General features: G+C 38.9%; 1 protein-coding gene across 1 annotated transcript in view; it reads left to right on the forward strand.

Moving 5' to 3' along the window:
- Positions 1–4: 4 nt before the first annotated feature.
- The window catches only part of LOC104400439 (single-minded homolog 2-like), a gene marked incomplete at its 5' end in the record, with an annotated part of 47,367 nt that continues 26,139 nt past the window's right edge, over positions 5–21,232 (forward strand). Inside the window, 3 exons of the mRNA XM_010021819.1 lie at positions 5–79; positions 2,864–2,953; positions 9,066–9,174. Of these exons, the coding sequence (XP_010020121.1) occupies positions 5–79; positions 2,864–2,953; positions 9,066–9,174 (274 nt within the window). The remainder of the gene's footprint in view (positions 80–2,863; positions 2,954–9,065; positions 9,175–21,232) is intronic.

A 21,232-nucleotide genomic window follows, 5' to 3' on the forward strand; every position in this document is an offset into this window, starting at 1 on the left:
GGGCGACGCCTGGGGACAGCCAAGCAGGATAGGGCCCTTGGATAACGTGGCCATGGAACTCGGATCCCACTTGCTTCAGGTAGTGAACCCCTTCTCTCTTCTCGTCTTGGAAATCTGGTGTTGCGGTGTGATCAACATCCCACCTCTCCTCTTCCTCTCAGCACCACGAGAGGAAGCTGGGTAAAGCCTTCCTCTTACTCCCGATCCTCACACCGGCTGGGGGGGGAGAAAAAACAAGACACCAACCACTTCAATTATTATATCCCTTCCGCCTCTCCGCCTTTGGTATATAGTAGAGGTTACAGCTTTCCGTGGCACTGATCGGCTTTCTGTGCACACAGTGTCCCCCAGCCGCAAAAGCGATAACCAGACCCCTCCGAGCTACTGAGGATGTCCCGCCGGCAGCCCCCGACCAGTGGCAACAGGGAGCGCGTTTTAGGCTGGAAGGCTGTTGGACACGCGGGAACGGGATCGCCGTTCTCCGCCGATGGCTTAGGAGAGGAAATCCGTGAGGGAGGGCAGGGCTCCCAGGCGGGGGGCGAGCGTCGGGGTGAGATTCCCCGTGGGAGTCAGCACCTGAACATATCGCTGTTCGCAACCCCGCTGATCTGCTCTGGAATTCCTTTGAGTTTCCCCACGCACACGCCGCTGAGTTCCCCCCAACACTCCGCATAGGAGAGTTTAGGAAGTGGTAGCCAGGGAAAAAAGGTAAAATACGTTTAGCTCCATTTATTTATATGTGACCTTCATACAGCAATGGTCCTTCACCCCCGATTTTAAAGACCTAGTAAACCGTAACCATTTAAAGGCTGTTTTTGTTGTAGGAGGTTAATTCCTGGTCACAGAGCTTCAGCTGTTGTAGCTTCTCACTCTGCTGGGGATACAAACCTCAACACAAGCCCCGCTTGGGCTCTGTGGCCGTTCCCCATTCCCCAGGGTCGCGAGCAAGCCGGGAATGCCGGCGGAGCTAAAAAGGTGGCCGGGTGGGCTATACCGGGACCTGGCTGTGCAAGGTCCTCCGGCATTTGAAATTAGTTGTTATGCAGCCCTGCAAAATATCGCCCCTTCTCCTGCGCTTTCGGCAGCGTGATGTGAAGCATACGTTACTGACCACATACAGTCCATGGAAACCGATAAAGTTCAAAGTTACCTCATGTGGAGGTATTCAGAGCCTTGAAAATGTTGTTGTAAGTAGCTGTTGTCCCACCAGCCGTTTCAGAATCACTAGTCTACCTAGAAAATAAATATCTAGCTATATCGTAACTGTTGTCATGCTTGTGCCTCCTCCCTGTCAGCTATTTCACATTCTGGCTGGCATTAAGTGAACTTCAGTAACATTATATGCTAATCACCTGTAATACTCATTTTACAGTTCAGTTATTTCTGAATTATGAATGCTTCACATTTTAATAAACCCACATTTGCCATAAACTTCTTTTAAGGGTTTTTAGAATGAAACCTTACATGCAAAGTTTCAGCTTCAACGTGCTTTTCTGCATAGGCAAGTTAGAGACCTACTGCATCATGTAACGCAGTAATGGAAGCATTGACACGATTTTAGTTATGATACTGGGTAGCGCAATTGCAAAATGACTGTTTAAAAGCAAAGTTATGGCTAAAGGTGCAATAATTTATTTCCCATTATAATACTTCTACAAAACTTAATTTATGTTCAAAAAACAAGCAAAAAAAAAAAAAAAAGAAAAAAGAAAATGCAAGGAGTAATCTGTTTTCAATTACATGCTGTAGAATGGTTAGTAGGCCAGAGAATAATTTGGAATATTTTCTTATTGGGGCAGCACTGTAGAAGCATGAAGCATACAGGATTTTACTGCTTCTCTCCTGGTTCTGTAATTTAAACGACAAATTGAAATAGGCATTTGTTTTATCTGTGTACTGTAAAAATTATTTTCTCATCCAAATATATTTTCCAGTAATGTTCCTATGTATGTTAATCAGAGCTTCCTGAACTGGTTAGAGATAATGGATACTTTTTGACTGAGGAAATAAGATACTTCCAAAAAAATGCCTCAAATTGGGCCCTGAAAAGCAAGGTACTCCCAAACTGAAAGTTTGTATGTCCAAATCATGACCAGTTTTGCCTAACCTGTACTATTTGCATCCTATTATTTTTCTTGTATGGATCATATAAAACTTCAAATTAAACTTCAGTTTTTACTCACACAAGTAATAATCACCTTCCAGTCAATATCCCATCAATAAGAATTAGAAGGATTGGATCTCAAGTCTACATTGTGTGTAACCTATCTTTAGTCCAGATTCACAGAGTGTATGGATATACCTTAATGAGCATAAATATCTCTCTTCAAGTGTGATAAGTTTTGAATGCTTATTTATTTTACTCTCTTTTTCTAAGTTCACATAGTTACATAGCAGATAGGCCTCTGTTCAGAGAGCCATTATTGAAAATATAGTCAAAGAAATTTAAAGCATTGCTTGCAGTATCACTAAATATTGCAAATAGTGATAAGCTGTGTCTGCCAATTATACCATAAAAAAATGGCTTGTGTAGTACTAGACTTTCCCTTAAGTACCACATAGCTCAGGATTTGTGCTAAGTACTAAAATAGCTAGAATCAACAGGAGAATGTTAACTTAAAGTGAAGCAGTAAAGCTAGCATCTGCAGGGGGAATGAACTGGGTTTTACAATGTGTGCGTGTGTCACAGTGTTTGTAGGAACAGCATCAGATAAAGGTTTCTGTTCCTTAAATTTTGCTGCTATTTGCTGCTATTGAAGTTGGATGGCAATCTCCCTCCAAAAGACTTCAAAACCTTTTTTCACTGTAAATGGTTTAAACAGAGTGCTTGCTTTTTAACCTACATATTTTGTTTTTCTTTCAGACTTTAGATGGCTTTGTTTTCGTGGTAGCATCAGATGGCAAAATAATGTACATCTCAGAAACAGCATCTGTACATCTTGGTTTATCTCAGGTATGAGTGATTTATACTGTTCATCTATTAAATACAGATATTAGATTTGGAACCTAACACTGGTATGTTGTCATGTATATAATGACATTGTTTTCTAGGTGTATTTGAAGGTTCAACTTTATTCTCTGACAAATGGCCTTACTTAAATATTCAAGTTTCCTTTACTTACAACCACATCATGACTGTCTTTATATCTTTTCTTGTTCATTGTATTTTACTCCTCATTACCTTTAAGAAGGGTAATAAATAATATGATATTGCAAATTGCAGATATACACAGAGCTTGAAATCCAAACCTATTGCCTGCGTGGTAACGCTATACGTCTGAAATAAAGTTTAGAATTCAAGTCTATATGTTTTAGATTGTGTAAGATATTGAGACTTGCTATGAAGTAGAGAGGAAATCTGATGTGGAACATGAGTTTTATGGTATATGTGCTTTAGGAGAAAAAGAAAGGGGGGGGGGCAGATTTATGAGTGTTCACATGGAATTCAGGGTAGTTTTTCCTGAGTTTTTCCAGCTCAGTGGTCTTTTCAGTAAAGCGTTTTATATGGTTGTGATAGAACTCATAAAACTCAGTTTACTACTGTTCTGCACAAGAAGTATAAGGGGGTTTTATTGTGGGTTTTTTTTTTTTTTTTTTTTTTAGAAGGACATTTCTTATTTTTTGCCTTTTTGGGATAGGCACAAGGGCAAATAGCTTGAATTTATTGCAGAGTGCAAGTTTCCATATCTTTGTGCGTAAATGTATTGCACAAATTCATTGGCAGCACCTGACAGAAAGCTTGCCGAAGTCCAATAAAAAAGCTTCTAATTAATTTCACTGGGCCCTGGATGAGACTTGCAAGAAACAAAAGTGTTTCTTCAGAACCCATCATAGCTCAAACACTTCCCCCAAAAAAAAAGTGAAATAAAGACTTGCTAGCAGGGGAAAGGAGGAGATGAAGGTGACAGAGAGCAGGATGTTCTGAAAATGTCTGGGGAATATAACTTGTGGTTCTTCAATAAACAGAGAAGGGTCTGAGTTGTGGAGATTATGTGTGTACTTCAACTTTGGTAGGAAGTAATATTTTTTTAGTTTAGAAAAACTGTGAAGTCCTTTGGATGTGTGTTTGTAATAGTGATATTAGGATTAGTACCTGTGAGAAAAATAGAACTCTAAATACCTAGAAAATGCAAGTATGTAATCTCATAAACACTACTTCTAATGTCAAGTAAAGTCCCTGTTTTTGTAATCTCTTATAGAAAAAGTAATTTGGAGAACCTATATTCTGTGTGGATACTTTTTTTCTGCCAACTTTAAAAAATGTGTCCAGGGAACATTCTTAGTCCAAGCAGTTTGCTCAGCTGCGTCTGTTACAGTATAGTATTAGTTTTTTCATAACATTTAATGCATGTTCAAATTACTTTGAATATTGCTTTGTTTTGGAACAAATTGTCCTATAGAGTGGCTGTGTTTTCTACTCTGAATCAACAGCCTTATTAAGAGTTCTTCTCGCCCTAACTTTTTGAAAAGATCCACCACACTGCTGGTGGCTAGAATAGATTCATTTAGTCAGTACAATTGTTCCAAAGCACCAAGTGTTCCCATCTGTCCTTGCTGAAGTAGAGTCTCATTGTCCCATGCTGCTTGCTGTTTGAAGTGCTAACTGATCTTCCAGGTTTTGTCCTGAAATTGTTTCTTTCTTTTCTTTCCTTTTGAGGAACATCAAATCATCAGATCTTGTAGGTCTCAGTATTATCCAGTGATTTGGTAAAATTAAAGAACTATGGGATCAGTAGGGCACTAAACAGACTTTGCCACGTTCAACGAGAGGGGACTGAAAGCATCATACAGGATTTAGCCATGTTTAGCCCTCATGCCCTTCTGGCTATTTGCACAGACTGAATTCCATGTGCATTGCATATGTAAATACCTATAAATCCTCAGTGCAAGAAGTGCTGAAAATTAGAGGATTTGGTCATATTGCTTATTGAAGTCAGTTTTATAAGGAAAATCACAAATATTTTACTTTAGCGGAGATTTGTAAATGAATGGGCTGTATCCTTGAACTCCCCAGAGAGCTATAGATCAGGAAGGACAGAGGGATGTTAAATTTAAGGACATGTTTTAGACTCTCAAAACACCAAGTTCTCCAGCAGTTTCACAGTACATAGTTTCTGATTTATAAATACAAAACCCCAGCTAAACAAGGCAGTGGGTTTCTCCCCCCGTCCCTTTCCTCAGACTGTTTTATCATCGTACCTCTTCTTGCTGTGTCTCAATGTTCTATTTTTGAAGGGACAATTTTGCTTTAAATAGTACTAGCATTAATACTAGGCTACTCATAAGTACTAGGATATTAAAACATTAACACTACGATATTCCTGTAAGCTTCCCAGGGCTCTAAATGAGTTCTTGTTCCCACTTCTTTGGAAATCACTGGGAGTTTTGCCACTGCCATCAACAAGAATGAGATTGGCCTGTAGGAGCAAATTCTACAAGTCTCTCTCACCAAGTCATAATCCCACACTATATTCTCAACAAGTGCTCTCATAGAGCTCCAGCCAATACAAGCTGAGACCAGAGTGATGATGATTGTAGAAAATCTTTCAGGGTGTGCATAGAAAGGCCCTTTTATTAAATAATTTGACAATTAACTAGTCCATGCACCAATTTCCAGTTAAAGTGCAATTTGTTTAAAAATACGTATTTAAACTAAATTAAAAAAAATCCATTTAAAAATATTTTGCAGGATATCTTTGGAGACCTATAACAGTAGTCTTTATCTTCTAGTTGATCTTGAATTTAACTTCAGCAGAAAGAAATTAGAGCTTCTGAATAACCTTTCACCAGCTGGTGTAGTTAAGCTAGTTTAGAATTCAAAAACAACATTAAGGATTGTTTTTCAGCACTGCTTTGCTCACTTCTGTCTCCAGCATCAGAGAATCAGAAACAATACTGAATAGGCTGCATCTTCACTTGTGGAACTATCACTTAATTTGTGGCTTTGGATTTTGATCTGCTGTTGCTCTCAGCTGTAATGATAAATATGGTAAATACTGATAGTTAGGACCCACTCCTCCGTCGAAATTTAATTGGCCTCAGACTAGTGTTGAACTGACTTACACTGGCTGAGAGTGCCAATTCCTTCTCTCTTTTTTTTCCATGGATAACAAATAGGTTCAAATTCCCCAAATATTTTTTCCCCTTAGGGTCCAAAGACACAGAATGGAGAGGAAAATCCTCTTAGGAAGCAATGGTGAAAGATATATACTTACATATATCTATATCTATATCTATATATCTATATCTTAATTTGAAAGTCTGAAGCTTATTCCAGCCATTTTCCGGGTCCATGAGTAAGCCAACCTTATCTTTGACTTCTGATAAGTCTTGAAATATTTAACCACAAACATCTGAACTTTTCAAAAGTTTATTTTTCTTTCATCAAGTAAGTATATGAAAGGCAAAATATGTAATTATTTGCTCTAGAATCCATCTACTTGGTCCTCTGTGTTTATTATGAATCATTTCTTGGCAGGAAAAAAATGTGCAGCTGAGTTACACATAAAAAACCTCTCAGTAGGAAACAGCGATATTTGGTAGTAAGCAGGTATTTACAGATATTAAAAAGCTGCATCAAGGAAGCTGGTTTAATAAGCCTGAGGTTTATGAATTCAACCATATAATTTATTTTTGTAAGTTTTCAGTGTTTCATTGTAGGCTTTAAAAGAGCATGCATGCACCATGCGTAACAGGAGACTGCGGTCAGCTTCCAAATTATGTATACATATCTTGGTTATTTGACTCTTACGTAGCCCCCATCTCTTCGCTGACGGCTTTATGTTTCCACTCACATTTTTACAGTCAATTTTGGTTTCAGTGTTGTATGTTCACCTCCCGCTGATTTTGCTGGGGTTGCAAATGTATACATCAGAGTAGAAAATATTTCTATGTGTGTAATGAGAAAACTAGTCATTAGTTTAACAAAGCACTTTAGTTCTGAAATTTAGATATAAGCCCTGGAATACAAATTACAGTTTGGATAAAACTGTGACCTTGGGTTCAGTCCATGAATGTTTGGATTTTTTTGGAAGCTGTATTCTCTGACACAACTGTTTTAATTTCAAAGGCAAAACATACACTTCAGCAAAAATCACTATTAGCCATAGATAAAGTAAAAAGAATACGGTGATAAACGATACTCCTTTTGGTTTGAAAATTGACCACAGCCTTACTTTTTTCAATGATCATTTTTTTCCTGTTCTGGTTTACCAAGCATCCAGGCCATTGAAATGTGCGTCACCATTAGAATTATTAGAACCTTTTTTTTTTTTTTTAATTGGGTTTATGTCTCTGTAGGTGATTATGATATTTATGGGAAAGCCATGGACATTCACCATATGTTTTTCCCATGTTGTTAAAAACAAACAGAAGCATTGAGAAGCATGACTCACAGTGAGATTGTATATTCTTCTTCTTCCCCTTCCAGTAAAGTTTGAATATGAGGCGTTACTATAACAGGTCCCCACCTGCTACAGTCCTGAAAAGGAACAGCCAGTGCTTTTTAAAGAGAACTTCTAGAGAAAATTATATAAATGAAGCAAAGTAGATAATCCTTTCCTTTTCCTTTTCTCTTTGATAATCCGTTCCTTTTCCTTTTATCTTTCCCTTTCCCTTTCCTTTCTCCTTTCTCCTCTTCCCTCCTCTCTTCTCCTTTTTCCCCTTCTGTCTCTCTCCTCTCTCTCTCCCTTTCTTTTCTTCCCATCTCTCTTTATCTTTCTTCACATCTTTGTCTTTTTTCTTTCTTTCTTTTTCTCTCCATCTCTCCATTTCAATTTTTTTCCTCATTCTCTCTCTGCCCCCCCTTCCCTTCCCCCTTACATAGTGAAATTTTATTTTGGTTAGACTATCAAATCAGTGTTGGTATTTCTGGTTTTGCAGGGAGGATGTGTTGGAGAGAAGCACTGGGGAATAGGTGGCTAGAAAAAGAAGTTAGTTTGCATAGTCTTGGGAAGAGACATTCCATGAATAATGCAGAAAATGGAACGATGAGAAACATTTTCGGAAAAAGATTGCTTTGTGTGGTAGACAACTTCATTTATTCCAAAGAAAAGGCAACTCACACATCTTAGCAAATCAGTAGGATTGGCTGAGAATAATAGGTTAAATTACTTCACTTCTCAGCTGTCTCTGATCTTGGGGGCCCAAGGCACATCAGGCCACACGGAACAATTGGGCAGCCTGACACTAATTTAAAACACAGGCTCAAAGTGTTGGTTCACTCCTTAAATCAATTCTTGTGTCTATCTGGAGACTTTTGTTGGTGAGTTTTATACGTGGCAAATAGAGTTAGCAAAAAAGACATATGGTGCGCGTCATTCATTTTTTTGTGTAACAGTTATTATGGGTACTACAGCGGGAAAGACAGAAATACATTCTTGTGTGAACAATGTTCAAGTGAGAAGAGGGAATACACAGATATTTAAGACAGATCTAGTCTTTACTGAGCATGTTTGTTTAAAGCAGCAAAGGCTCAATCCAGTGCCCATGAAAATCTATGGAAGTCTGCCTTTTGAATTCACTGGCTACTGTTCTGAGCCCTTCGCACTACCATGGATTGAATGTGGTGGATCATCTTTGAAAACACACAAAGGAATTGTGTGAGTAGTGGTTTGGCTCTGAAATCTCAGCTGCCAGCTGAATGCAGGTGATAGTCTCTGGGAACCTGTAGAAACTTCTTTTTTTTTACATGTCTTTCTTCTCAAGAAACATTAATACCATTCACAGAGATTTTATCCAATTTTGAAGCAATCTAACATTTCGGCAGCTGCTCTAGTTTATCACTTCATTTGCCAGCTCTCCCTAATAGCACCTTTTCTGTATCTGGATCATCACCAGAAATCCCCACAGAAGCCCCTTTAATATTAGTTACTGCTGAAAAAGGAATTAATTTAGTTTAATGTGTATAATTAGGAACATGGTTTTGGTACTTTGAACTTATGTTTTAAGAATGGTGTGTAGTTACCCAGATGTGGTGTATGCAGGTTACTTAAGAACACTTTTGGGATAGGAAAAAAAAAAATCAGCCAGCTGCACTGCTTCATGTGTTACATGTTTCTTCACAGGTGGAGCTTACTGGTAATAGCATTTATGAGTACATACATCCTTCCGATCACGATGAGATGACAGCTGTTCTTACTGCTCACCAGCCTCTTCATCCTCACCTCTTACAAGGTACTTGTGTGATCTGTGATCAACCTACCACTGAAAAACTAAAAAAAGTTATAACCCGAGGCTGAAATGTGACAAGTTCATATTTATTCAGTATGAAGCTATGTACATGACTGGAGGAGGAGCATGAACTTGAAACTGTGACCCAGGATTTTAGTTCATTGTAGTAAAGGGAATAAGGTATCCTAGATTAAATAATGCTTTTCATGCCATGCACTCCATGCAGTTTTAAACAGGTTTTTAGATTTTGGTCAGTGGTCATTTCATCTCTTTTATTTTGTCATCACTGCTGAGGTTGCAGGAATGTTGCGAAGGTCTAGCTGTGCACAGCTGCAGCTGTGTGGTCTTAGAGGGAAAAAAAAAGACCATTTGGGAAATTGGGAAGAAAAAGGACACTTTTAATGTTTTAAAAACAACTGTTTAATTCTAAGCTTGGACAAAAAGCCAGACCTAATACACTCCACTGTAGGAAGAGCAAAAATGGGTTTTGTAAAAGACCCATTTACAAAATGGGTAGATTCAGAAACTCTCATAAAAGGCGATCTCTCCAGGAAAATAATGTCCTCTTGCCTTGATACTGGATCACTGATTCACCAAGCCTCTTCACACATCCTGTTCAGGTGCTGCAGGTGATTCACCCACGCGTACCCATACAGTATGATGCTAAGCTGGATGAAGTGTCAGGGAAGACAGCAGAGCTCTTATTGATTATGTGAACGTCTGGATCAGTTTGTCCACCCTGGCTGTGCTCAGCCACCACACATAAATATTAACATAACCCTTTGTGTATTACATTGTTACCTCAGTGTTGTAACTACTATATAACTAACAAACATATGCTCATCTTTGCACTATCTATTTCAGTAGCTTTTGTTTCCTTGGGGCAATTCTTTGAACTTTAAAATATCAAAAATAATCTAGCTCCATCATGTAAAATGTGTTTTCACATCGGGGCTCACATCCTGCTAGGTTTTACTGGCCTTCTTGTGCAAAAGTTTAATGTGCCTGGAAGCAGCTGTACTGCTCTGAGTGGTGTAAATGGTAGAATTATTTTAGCAGCCTCTTCCCTTCTTCCTCCCCAAAAAGGTTGTCTTGTGTACCCTTGGTATCTTGAGAACCAAACTCTAATTTTTCTTGGACTCTTTGATTCTAGTTGTTACTTGGTTATTTCATAGTTTGCCTCATTCCTCTGTCAGGGAGTTTGTTGGGGTTTTTTTAATTTTTGACTTAAAAAAACCCCAAACAAGCCCAGCATTTTTTCCCTTTTTCCTACCTTACTGATAAGCAGAGCTGACACTTCTGGTATGTATCTGTAACTTTTCATGCAGTTCTGCTGATACATACTCACTGTCTTGCCAATGGCAACAGCCTTCTGGTTTTATTACAATTAAAAAAAGAATTTAATTGGATATTTTTTACAAATTTGAAGTCGTGGGCAAGTGATCAGAATTAATTAATTTCTGTGTCGAATGCACATAAGCTTGAGGCTCTTCCTGTTCTCTGTTTAGTATCATGACTCTGGTTTGCTAGAAGCAGTGAGATATCACACTAGTACTTCATTTCCAGAAGGTTTTGGGTTTTTTGTCCAGAACTGGGTACTGCCTTTTTCTTGCTTGCATTTGGATGTCTCTGAACGCTTATCTTGCCTGTTAGCATTCGTTTTCTGAAACAGTCGCGTCTCTCTCATTTTTGCTACCTATGGTCAAATTCCTTATTTCTTAGCAAATCCTCATCTCTGCGAAGTGTAATTCTGTTCTGGTTGTGTTTGAAAAGACTTTACACACAGTTTAAACTGTTAAATTCAGTTTACTTTCAACTGTTTCCGTCTGAAGCTCTGCTGATGGTATAATTAGCACCAGATATATGCCTCATTCTCTGTAGCTTTACCTCATTCTACATAGATGCTGTTTGTTATTAACATCAAACTCTGGTTTCTCAATAGTGCAAAGGTACAGGAAAATTCACTTTGAAATGTGACCCATTTACATATGTTTTGTTTTCTGTAAAATTTTGAGTAGCAGAGGAAATTGATAAAAACCTCAGAAGAACAGCATCTTATTTGGATTCCTAGACTTGGGGAAGATAAATAAAGGAGTTAAGCTGTGTTCTGGTTTGTTTAGGGATTATTTTATGCAAATCTTCTGCGTGTCTGTTCCCCACACGATGCATGTGTGTGTGAGTGTGTTAAAATACCCAGAATCCATAGCTAAATCTTTTTAAAATGAACAATGACCAAAGATTTATTTATATTTGTCTTCCCTATGCCAGTAGTTCCTTTTTTTTTTTTTTTGCAGGATATACATTTTATATATACATATCTGGAGGTATAACCTGAAACTACCTGGCCTGTGAAACTCAAAGCAGGTTTCCTATTTTTCTTCAGTGAAGCCCTGAAACCTATTTAGTAAATGACAGGAATGAAGCAACTTCTGTCTGTATCTTAATAGGTATTTTGAATATTTAAATGAAACATGGAGTTCTACAAATAACTTATGACAGAGGGAAGTTGAGTGAAAGTGGCTTTGTTTTCTAATAAAAAGGAAACCAGACTTTTTAAAGAGTATTTTTCTGGTCATTTTTATCTCTTCTAATATTTTAAAACACGTATAAATCATCAAGTCACTGGGTCTAATAAAAACTTTCCTTTTATAACTTTATTATGTTATAGATCTCTCCAATCTGTGCTATTACTCAGGAGTTGTCTGTGTCTGCAGGGCAGTATTCATTTGTCTATAACACAAATTTACAGCTTGGCTCATGCAACTTTACTTGCTCAAGATGCGTTCTCAGCTAATTCTCAGATACGTATACACATTTCTAGTTCAGTTGCTGTTTCAGCAGTTGTAGCTAGATGAGATCTGTTATGATAGAAATAAAATCACAGACATGAACATACATATCTATACTTTGTGATATTCTGTTATTGGTACTGAATAACGCAGAGTACAGGTTATTTTTGACCTCCAGTTTTACAATCTTTGTAAAGTTTGATGCCGTCCCTTTACTGATTTTTTCACTTACTTTTAATCTTCCTCATTGTCCTTCATTATTCTCTTCAGACCTTCCCTTGTAGTCTGGTGCTTCATCAGTTCCATAGAAGCTTTCCTGAAAGACCAAATCTGAAAGTCATGAGAAAGGTAGAAGCCTTGCAGCTGTTGAGCTCTATAAAGCTTATCTGTATGAGTTTTATTTCTCAGGGAAATGCAAATTATTTCTCACTGCATAAAATCAGACATAGTGTGGGTTTCTCTGTTTTCCTTCAGATAACTGAGTCTGGGACTCAAAAAAGATGCATTAGTTTAAAAGGCAAAAGTCTTCTTAAATTATAACTTTCATGATTTTTTTTTCATTTGCCTTGGAAATCCTAATATTCCAGGTACAACAAAGCACATCTGCAAGCACAGAGATCAGATACTTTTTTTTTTTTTAAGGACAGTAAAAATTCCTGAATAATCATATGCTTTCAGACTTCATAGGGATATTAAATGCAATAAAATTTGGGAAAATGAATGTTGGTGAACTGGCTGTTGAGTCATCACTCTTTAGATGAGTCCAGTGTGGTGTTGTGGCAAGTTACGCTGAGGAAAGATTTTGGGGCAAGAAATTGGAAGGCAGTGATGCTGAGAAGCATTTTAAAGTCATACAGGACAAACAGCTTGGTGTGAGCTCCTGTTGTGAAGCTGTGGCAAAAAGGGGATCAGGAAATCCTTGGTCATAGAAACAGGGGAATAGTGATCAGGAATAGCAAGGATGAATAATTGTAATTTTGAATGGAATGAATAACAGTATTAGTGAAATGGACACTGGATTTTTCTGTATAATTCTGTTGTCTGCTTTAAAAAAAGAAAAGGCAAGTTGGAGGAAGTCCAGAAGAGAGCCACAAAAATGATTGAAGGACTGGAAAGGCTTATAATGAGAGATGAAAGAACACCATCTGTTTGGCTTATCAAGAAGAAGACTGGGAGGTGACTTGATTACTGTGTATGCATACTTCCAAGGGAAGAAAATACTGGGAACTAAAGGACTGTTTTAGAAGAAAAAAACATATCAAGGGCCAATGTCTGTGAACTGAAACCACAAAAGCTCAAAGTAGAATAATGCATACATTTATAACTAGGAGTTTGATTAACCACAGGAACAAAATACTGAAGGAAGCAATGGTTTCTTCCTCTTTTGATGTCTTCAGATCAAGGCTGTATGTCTTTATAGAAGATATGCTTAAGGCAAACAGAAGTTACTGAGCTCAGCACAGGAGTAACAGACTGAAGTTTAGTAAACTTCAGTGTACAGGTTTACACGTATGATCTAATACTTCTTTCTGGCCTTTAAAGTGTGCAAGCTATGATGCAATGAAGCCATAAGCCCCATGAACTGTGGAGGCTTTGGAGAATTTCAGCTGTAACTTGCAAAGTCTTTAAACTGCCTTTTTACTTGCATGACCAGCATTGAAAATGTAAAGCAATATGTACTGATCCCTTGCTATGAAAGAAACCAACAGCTGGACTCTCTTTCTGAGGGGATCTGGAGTTGGGAAAAAGAATAATCTCTCTCACACAGACATTAAAGGTAGAGTACGCCTTAGCGAATCACCTCATATGAGACTTTAGGCCAACTTTGCACCAGTTGTAACAAAATTAATCCATTAGATTCAACTCAGATGGACTAGTAAGGGGGAAAAAAAAAAAGAAAATAATTTGATCTTTTCCAAATGATGTGAATGATACGTACTTGCTGTGCTCAGATCGCAGATGACTTCGTTGGCCCTTCGTACCTTTCCAAACATTGCTTAATGAATTTCTGGTGTGTAGCATTTTAGTGTCTTCTGGCTTAGTTTTGTACCTGTGAAGCCTTACACCTCAGTTTTCCACTCCCTATACCATCTTTATGTGCTGCATAGGCTGATATCAGGTTTCTTGCATATCCTAAGATATGCAACACTTAGCTAACAGGAATGTGGGAATTGTTCCATGGTGTAGGGCTGAGAAACTGGTTTCTTAGGATGTAGAGAAGCTGTGGTGACATATGCTGTCTCTCCTTGTGCACTTGCAACTCTGAAAGATTTTCTTTTTTTGTTTCTTCAAGAAAAAGCAAACTGAGTCCACTGGATGTGATTCTCCTGCTGGGGCAGAAGATGATAGTCATCCACCAGGGTGGTTGGGCTCCAAAACGTGGGGATGGTGAGATAACAGTAGTTTCTGAATCGTAGTTTCTGAATCTTGGAAGACTGCAAGGCTACACTTATGACTGACTGTGGAGACTCAGTGCATGCTGCACATCTCCCCTGCTTAGTGTAGGAGACCTAGTGGGTTGTGGTGTCATGCAAAATTCTGCCTAGCCAACAATTGCTCCAGAACTTCCTGGAGGCATGTGAGGAGTTTACCATTGACCTGACCTCACCTCACCCCACCTGCAGCATACGACTAAATGTCTGTCAGGCTAGTAAGTCTAAGCTGCTACAGCTCAGCAGCAAAGAATTTTGGTACTAGCATGGTAGGGGGAAAAATGCTGACAGAGGATTGTGAAGCAACTGTTACAAAGTGCTTTGTCCAGAGCTGATAAGCATTTTGAATGTGTCTGAAAAAGTGGCTGGTTTTCAGGGACTGAATGTTGAGGACCATACTAGGATTACTGACTTTGCCCAGCTCCCCCTAGCATGCTCTTTAGAGGAAACAACATACTGACGCAAGCTGGGATGCACATACTATGAAAAGTCACGATCTTAAGAACTCAAATGATGATGCTGTCAAAAGTGTGTCTGTAACAATATTTTAGCAGAATTTTTTCTTTAACCGCAGCATAGAGTGGTAGGCTTGTAGCAGCAACATTTACGAAACCTTCTGGAGGTTACCAGAAAATGCTGTACCTCCCGGACCATATCTATAAGAATAAATAAGGAAACTTTAGTATGGAATATCAGGGTAGTGCAAGCTGGGTCTGACTAGTCAGTCCATCTGTTGTCATTGCAGCTGAGTACAAGCAACCAAACAAGCGAAATAAGAGATACTTGTACTGCAAGTTAACTGAGACAAGCAATGAAGCAGTGCTGAGAGGGATTCAGCATTGTGTGCTGCTCTTCCATGTATGTATTTGGAGTCAGACATTGTGTGTCTTTTTTATTAGTTTCATATGCTTTTTCTGAGATTTCAATCCTTTAAAATGCCTATAGCTTCCCTTGACTTGCACGTCAAGGCAAGGTATACTAAAAGCAGTATGTATTAACATTCCCCAGAGCAAAAACGTAGTGATTGTAGACATCCCAACCGTCTGCAACTGACTTGATAATTCTTATATGATTAGTTATAAGCCTAATGTAAGTTACACAAGAAATGTGGCATACATTGTGGCAGGCTTTCCCGCTCTGGGTGGTGCATAAAGGGCTCCATTTCAGCCAGCGAAGAAGTAAATGCCAGTGCACACTTTTCCTCTCCAGGAAGAACCTCTTCCATACATGCATTCTGTTCAGTATTAAAAAAAGGCAGTAGAAAATTGTACATCTGGAAAGTTATTTTTTTATCCTAAGTTTAAAAAAAAAATTCAAAAGACAAATGTTGATAAGAATATTCGTTTTAATTATTTTAAAAATATTTTATAGGAGAACCATTATTGAAAGAAATGGTTCAACATCATGATTTTGTTACCACTATTTGTTAGTGCTATTTTAAACTAGAAAAACCTAGAAAGCACTATTTTGAATGTTCAGAAGTGGAAAAGAGTGCAGACTCTGGCACCCCATTATTTTATTTTTCTCCATTGGTAATTAACAGTAAAATATACCAAAGAGAGCGGAGTGTCTCAGATTGCAAAAGCTGTTCTTTTCCTTTCTGCCTACTGTCCTGTTAAGTTTCTTCACTAAGAAAAGTTTGGAAGCATCACTTACAGGAGTTAAGGAAAATTCGGGCAAATACTAGCAAATGGCTGAATTTGGATGACAGGGATGACATAAGAGACAATTTACCCTCTGCAGCACCGACAGGATTCTGCGTACAGTCACAACACAGAACAAACTGTACAAATGGGGAGGATATTTGGGCAGCTCGTGCAAGCTTGGAACTCTAGGACACAGGCTAACAAGAGAACTGATTGCTTTCCTATCGCACCAAGAGCATTTCTAGGGTAAACCAACTCAGCCCACAAACCCGTTTTCTATTTAATGTGTGCATAGGAACTTGCTCTATCTCTACATATAATTTGCAGTTTTGCCATGTAAGGCATTTATATTTTATCATTCAACTCATGCCACCCATTTGCTAAAAAGATGAGTATTCTCGAATACTTACGCCTGAAGCCTGCATGTGTATGTATGATGCTGCAATGTAATAGGGAGAAGGAAAAGGATGTCTAACTATGTTTTGTTTCTTCTCTCTTACTTGTATTCAATTTTGACCACACGTACCAAGGAAGGATAGGGGAATGTTGTTTTCATATATCTCTTTGCATGCAGTATTTAACATTGAAGAATAGTTTCAGTTACAACCTCACTTTTGCCCTGTTCTTTCTGGCATAGCAATAATAAAGATGGTCAGTATGCACCAGGCTATCTTGGGTTCAGCTACAGCAGTCATTTTTTCTCCTCCTTAGTAGCTGGGGCAGTGCTGTGTTTTTGACTTTCAGTCTGGGAACAATGCTGATAACACCGATGTTTTTAGTTGTTGCTCAGTAATGTTTACTCTGACCAAGGACTTTCTCAGTCTCATGCTCTGCCAGGGAGGAGGGGAAGCCGGGAGGAAGCAGAGACAGGACACCTGACCCAAACTGGCCAAAGGGCTATTCCATACCACAGCACGTCATGCCCAGTATATAAACTGGGGAGAGTTACCCGGAAGGCCCAGATCGCTGCTCGGGTCGGGCTGGGTATCGGTTGGCGGGTGGTGAGTGGTTGTGTCCTTTTCCCTTGTTATTCCTCTTATCATTACTATTGGTAGCAGTAGTGGTTTGTATTATACCTTAGTTACTGGAGAGCTGTTATCTCAACTCGTGGGAGTTACATTCCTCCGATTCTCCTCCCCATCCCTCCAGGAGCAGGGGAAGGAAGAAGTGGGAGAGTGAGTAAGTGAGTGAGTGGCTGCGTGGTTCTGAGTGACCAGCTGGGCTTAAACCGTGACACAGGCTTACAGGTCCAACTCCTCATTTTCTACCAACTCACCTCCAGGCCTGCTTCTGAACTTGTCATAAAGAAAGTCTGCCAAAGGCATTTGCAAGCCCCTTGTCACACTGGCCCTGTTGATCAATCCTGGATTCCCAGCTTTAAGGACTACCTTAAAGCTGTATATGCTAACATGCAAGCATTTCTTTTGTATGCGCCATACAGCGCTCTTACCTCTTACTTGTTATAGAAGTCGGTGTCACCATCATTCTGAATTAAGGGAGAGAAGTTGTGGCAGCCTTGTTATGCTTACAAGAGACCAGCCAAGATACTCACATGCTCTTCTAGTCACTGATATGCTGTGTGGGACACACATGCTCTGCAGATTAAACAAGAATAAGAGTAGAACATGTGCGACTTCATAGTATAGAGGAGGTAAGATGAAAATAACCAACTGAAAGGGCAAAAACATGCAGAGTGTTTGGGGGATGAGCCATAAAGCGTTATACAGACATGAACTTGTGGTATCTGTGTTTCCACCCTGTAAAACAGTCCAGCAGGGACACAGAGTGCAGTTTATCACACATGCGTGCCTTGTCTCCAGAGGAATGCACTAGCTTGAGGCAGGGACATGTCTCCACACAAGTTGGACTGGAGGGAAGGTAGAAGCAGGTGACCACATGCACAGTTCTTTGGTCTAAATGTGCCCTTTGTGAATAGGTTTCATCTCCCATAGTACAGCTGAAATTTGACATTGCACCCGAGCGGCTATGTAGAGTGAACATGAATTATTAACTGCGCCAAGAGATCCCAATTTTAAAGCCGCTTTGTATCTTTTGTAGTCACACATGAGACATGCATTCTTAAAGCAGCTACTGTCAAAAGTTGGGAGCTTTGGGAAAGAAACATAAAATAGTAGTTTTACCTTAGAGAAAATAAAGGCATGAGAATTGAAGCTGTAGAAAAAACTACAATGATCTTTTCTGTCAGTCCACTGTTCAAGCAGCATGCAAACCACAGAATTTTGTGACTGTTTTCTTTCAAAAGAGATGAAAGATGTACTGGAAAGCAAAGATGGATTTCATAGTTGTACCCCCAGGGATGGACAACTCTGGCTTCCATAAAGCTTACTGTAATTTCACAGAAATGCTTGGAGAATCCTGTTTGGCAGTTATGTGCAATATGAGTCAAGAAATGCACAAATTCTTTATCCAAAATAGCAAGAATAATTTTTTTTACTGTGAGATTTATTCTGGTATGAGAGTAAGAAAATACAAATCTGTAAAATATAAACAGGCTATTTCTTTCTTGACTAGCGCTTGCAGTCAAACTGTGCTGCATGATACAGTAAGCTAAGAAAGAAAAAGGGATTGGTGGAGAAGGTATACTTTGTAGAAATGGTACTCAGTGATGTGAGAAAGACATCCAACTTACATATGTCCATAGACAGCAGTGCTTTTCTATGTTCTCATTCACAGGTTGCTGTGTTTCAGCTTTGTGAGGATATTAACATGTGGATAAGTCTGGGCTAGAATTTGAATTAAGCCATTTGCTCTCTGCCTCATTTATAGCTTTTACTGAATCTTCTCAATAATATTGTAGCAGTGCTTCAGGGAGGAATCCTCTATATGGTGATCAGGTAACACAGTAATAGTAGAACAGAAAAACTTCTCTGCATCTGATAGGAAAAACATAGAGTTTGGCTAAAAAATAAACCGTGATTTCTTTGGAATGGGCATCTTGAACATGGATATGGACTCTGACTTTCAGCGCCTCCCCCTATAAAACTCATTACAAGTAGCATGTCAATTTTATTAAAATATCTGCTAGCACACATACTGAAAAAGTCAGAATCTCAGTAACCTCAGTTATACCCTTCCAAAGAAGAGCAGCAGAAGAGATAGAGAAATCTGCTCAAAGAATATAATCATGTTGATCAAAACTAGCATTTTACTTGCATCAGTTTTCATTTCCTACTATTACCAATCACCCAGTTGAGGAAAAATGGAAAATTGGACTTCCAGAATGAAAACCGAGAATCTCACCAGTCATTCTTGAAAAGATTTCAATAAAAGTTTGTGGAGCAGTGGGAAAAGGACAATCACTTTCAAATTTTAGACACTGATACAGGAAAAAAAGAACCAGAAATGTGCTATCATTAGTAAAGCCAAGTTATAACAAATATTGGATATGTCTGGAATTGAAAAATAGACCTGTGATCATGTTCCACATAACTGGATAAAGAAAAACACTATGCCAAAATTGGGAGGGTAAACATTTAGAAAGAACCCTAAAGCTCTGCTTTTCATCTCTAATTCCTGTAGTAAACACAACGTCAATAAGTTCTGGTAAATGTTAAGAGCTTTACTAAGATGGTTGGTCTGCTTTTCAAGAAGCTATCATCAGAGCCTTTCAAGATACTTAGTAATTTAGAAGTGGAGCCGGAGGTTTCTTTTTAACTATAACATTTTCTTGACTCATCTTCTGAAAAAAAGCTTGAACAGAAGAATGTACAAACTTTGAAATTTATACAACTCACTTCTGAAAAGAAGGATCAGTTTCCCAATTATTTTGATATTTTTTGGGAGAGGGAAACAAGTCACGTTTAGGTAAAGAGGGAAAATGTTTGCTCGCACAGAAAGTAATGGGGAAGATGGGAAAAGCAGATCCATTCTGCAATACTTACATACTTAAAGGAGAACTTCATTAAAACCCTTCTTAGCAATACACAGCTGTTTGTCAGAATTACAGATAGCTATGGCAAATGCTAGAGAAGGTGCAATTAAATGGACAATTTTTGTCATATGTGGTGGAGTTGCTGGAAGAGTGGGTATTTCAGAGAAATAGTGTTGAATAAGAGCTACAACAACAGTGAAATTTAGCATGATTTGCCGTAAAATTGGCCATCTCCATGTGGTGACTGCTCACTTTTTTGAAACCTGGGGTGGCTGGAAATCAGCCCTGCAGAAAGGGGTCTGGGCGTGCTGGTTGATGCTAACCTGGGTATGGCTTTGGCAGTCAAAAGGGCAAACTGCATTCCAGGTTTCATCAAACACAGTATAACCAGCCAGCTAAAACAGGCAATTATCCCCCTGTATTTGGAATTGGTGCGGCCTGACCTTGAGTGCTGTGTGCATTGCTGGGCCCTACAATTTATGAAGGATGTGAAAGTCCTTGAATGCATCCAGAGGAGGGGAACAAAGCTGGTGGAAGGGCTGGAAGGAATGTCCTGTGAGGAACAGCTAAGGACTTGGGTTTGTCTAGTTTGGAGAAAAGGAGGCTGAGGGGCAATCCCATTGCTCTCTACAGTTTTCTGAGGAGGCGATATGGAGAGGGAGGTGCTGAGCTCTTCTCCCTGGTATCTGATGATAGTATGTGTGGGAACGGTTCAAAGGGGAGGTTTAGACTGGACATTAGGAAGTATTTCTTTACCAAGAGGGTGGTCAAACACTGGAACAGAGAGGTGGTTGATGCCCCAAGCCTGTCAGTGTTTAATCTACAGTCTTTAATTGCTTAAGAACTGGTAGAACTTAACTGGTTTCCTCTCTGTTTCAAACCTCTTTTACCTTCTTGATAGCCTAAGATTCTGTTATTTATATGTGCTGTGCTTACACATTTGCTTGGAAGAACACCAGCAATATCAATAATTACATTACTATATCTATATGCTTTATGTTGTTATATTTTTGAATTTTTTCAAACTTAATTCTGATTGATAAAATCACTTAACTCCTGAGAATTGGTTACATTCACCTTTTAGTTAAGCCTGGAGTCGTTGTTTTACATTTACTGGGTTTTTATCTTCTTTAATTTGAGAGTTTTCTACATCCCTGGACATCTTCAGTCATTCTGCTTTTACAGCAGGTGCTGGCTATTTATGCTACAGGTTTTTTGTCCTGCTTTATAACTGAGCTTTCATGCCTAATATCTCCCCACAATTTTGTGATTAACCTCTGCAGCAGGACAACATGCATTAGT

Source organism: Nestor notabilis, unplaced genomic scaffold (assembly GCF_000696875.1).
Source record: "Nestor notabilis isolate BGI_N333 unplaced genomic scaffold, ASM69687v1 scaffold9199, whole genome shotgun sequence".
Taxonomy (NCBI): Eukaryota; Metazoa; Chordata; class Aves; order Psittaciformes; family Psittacidae; genus Nestor; species Nestor notabilis.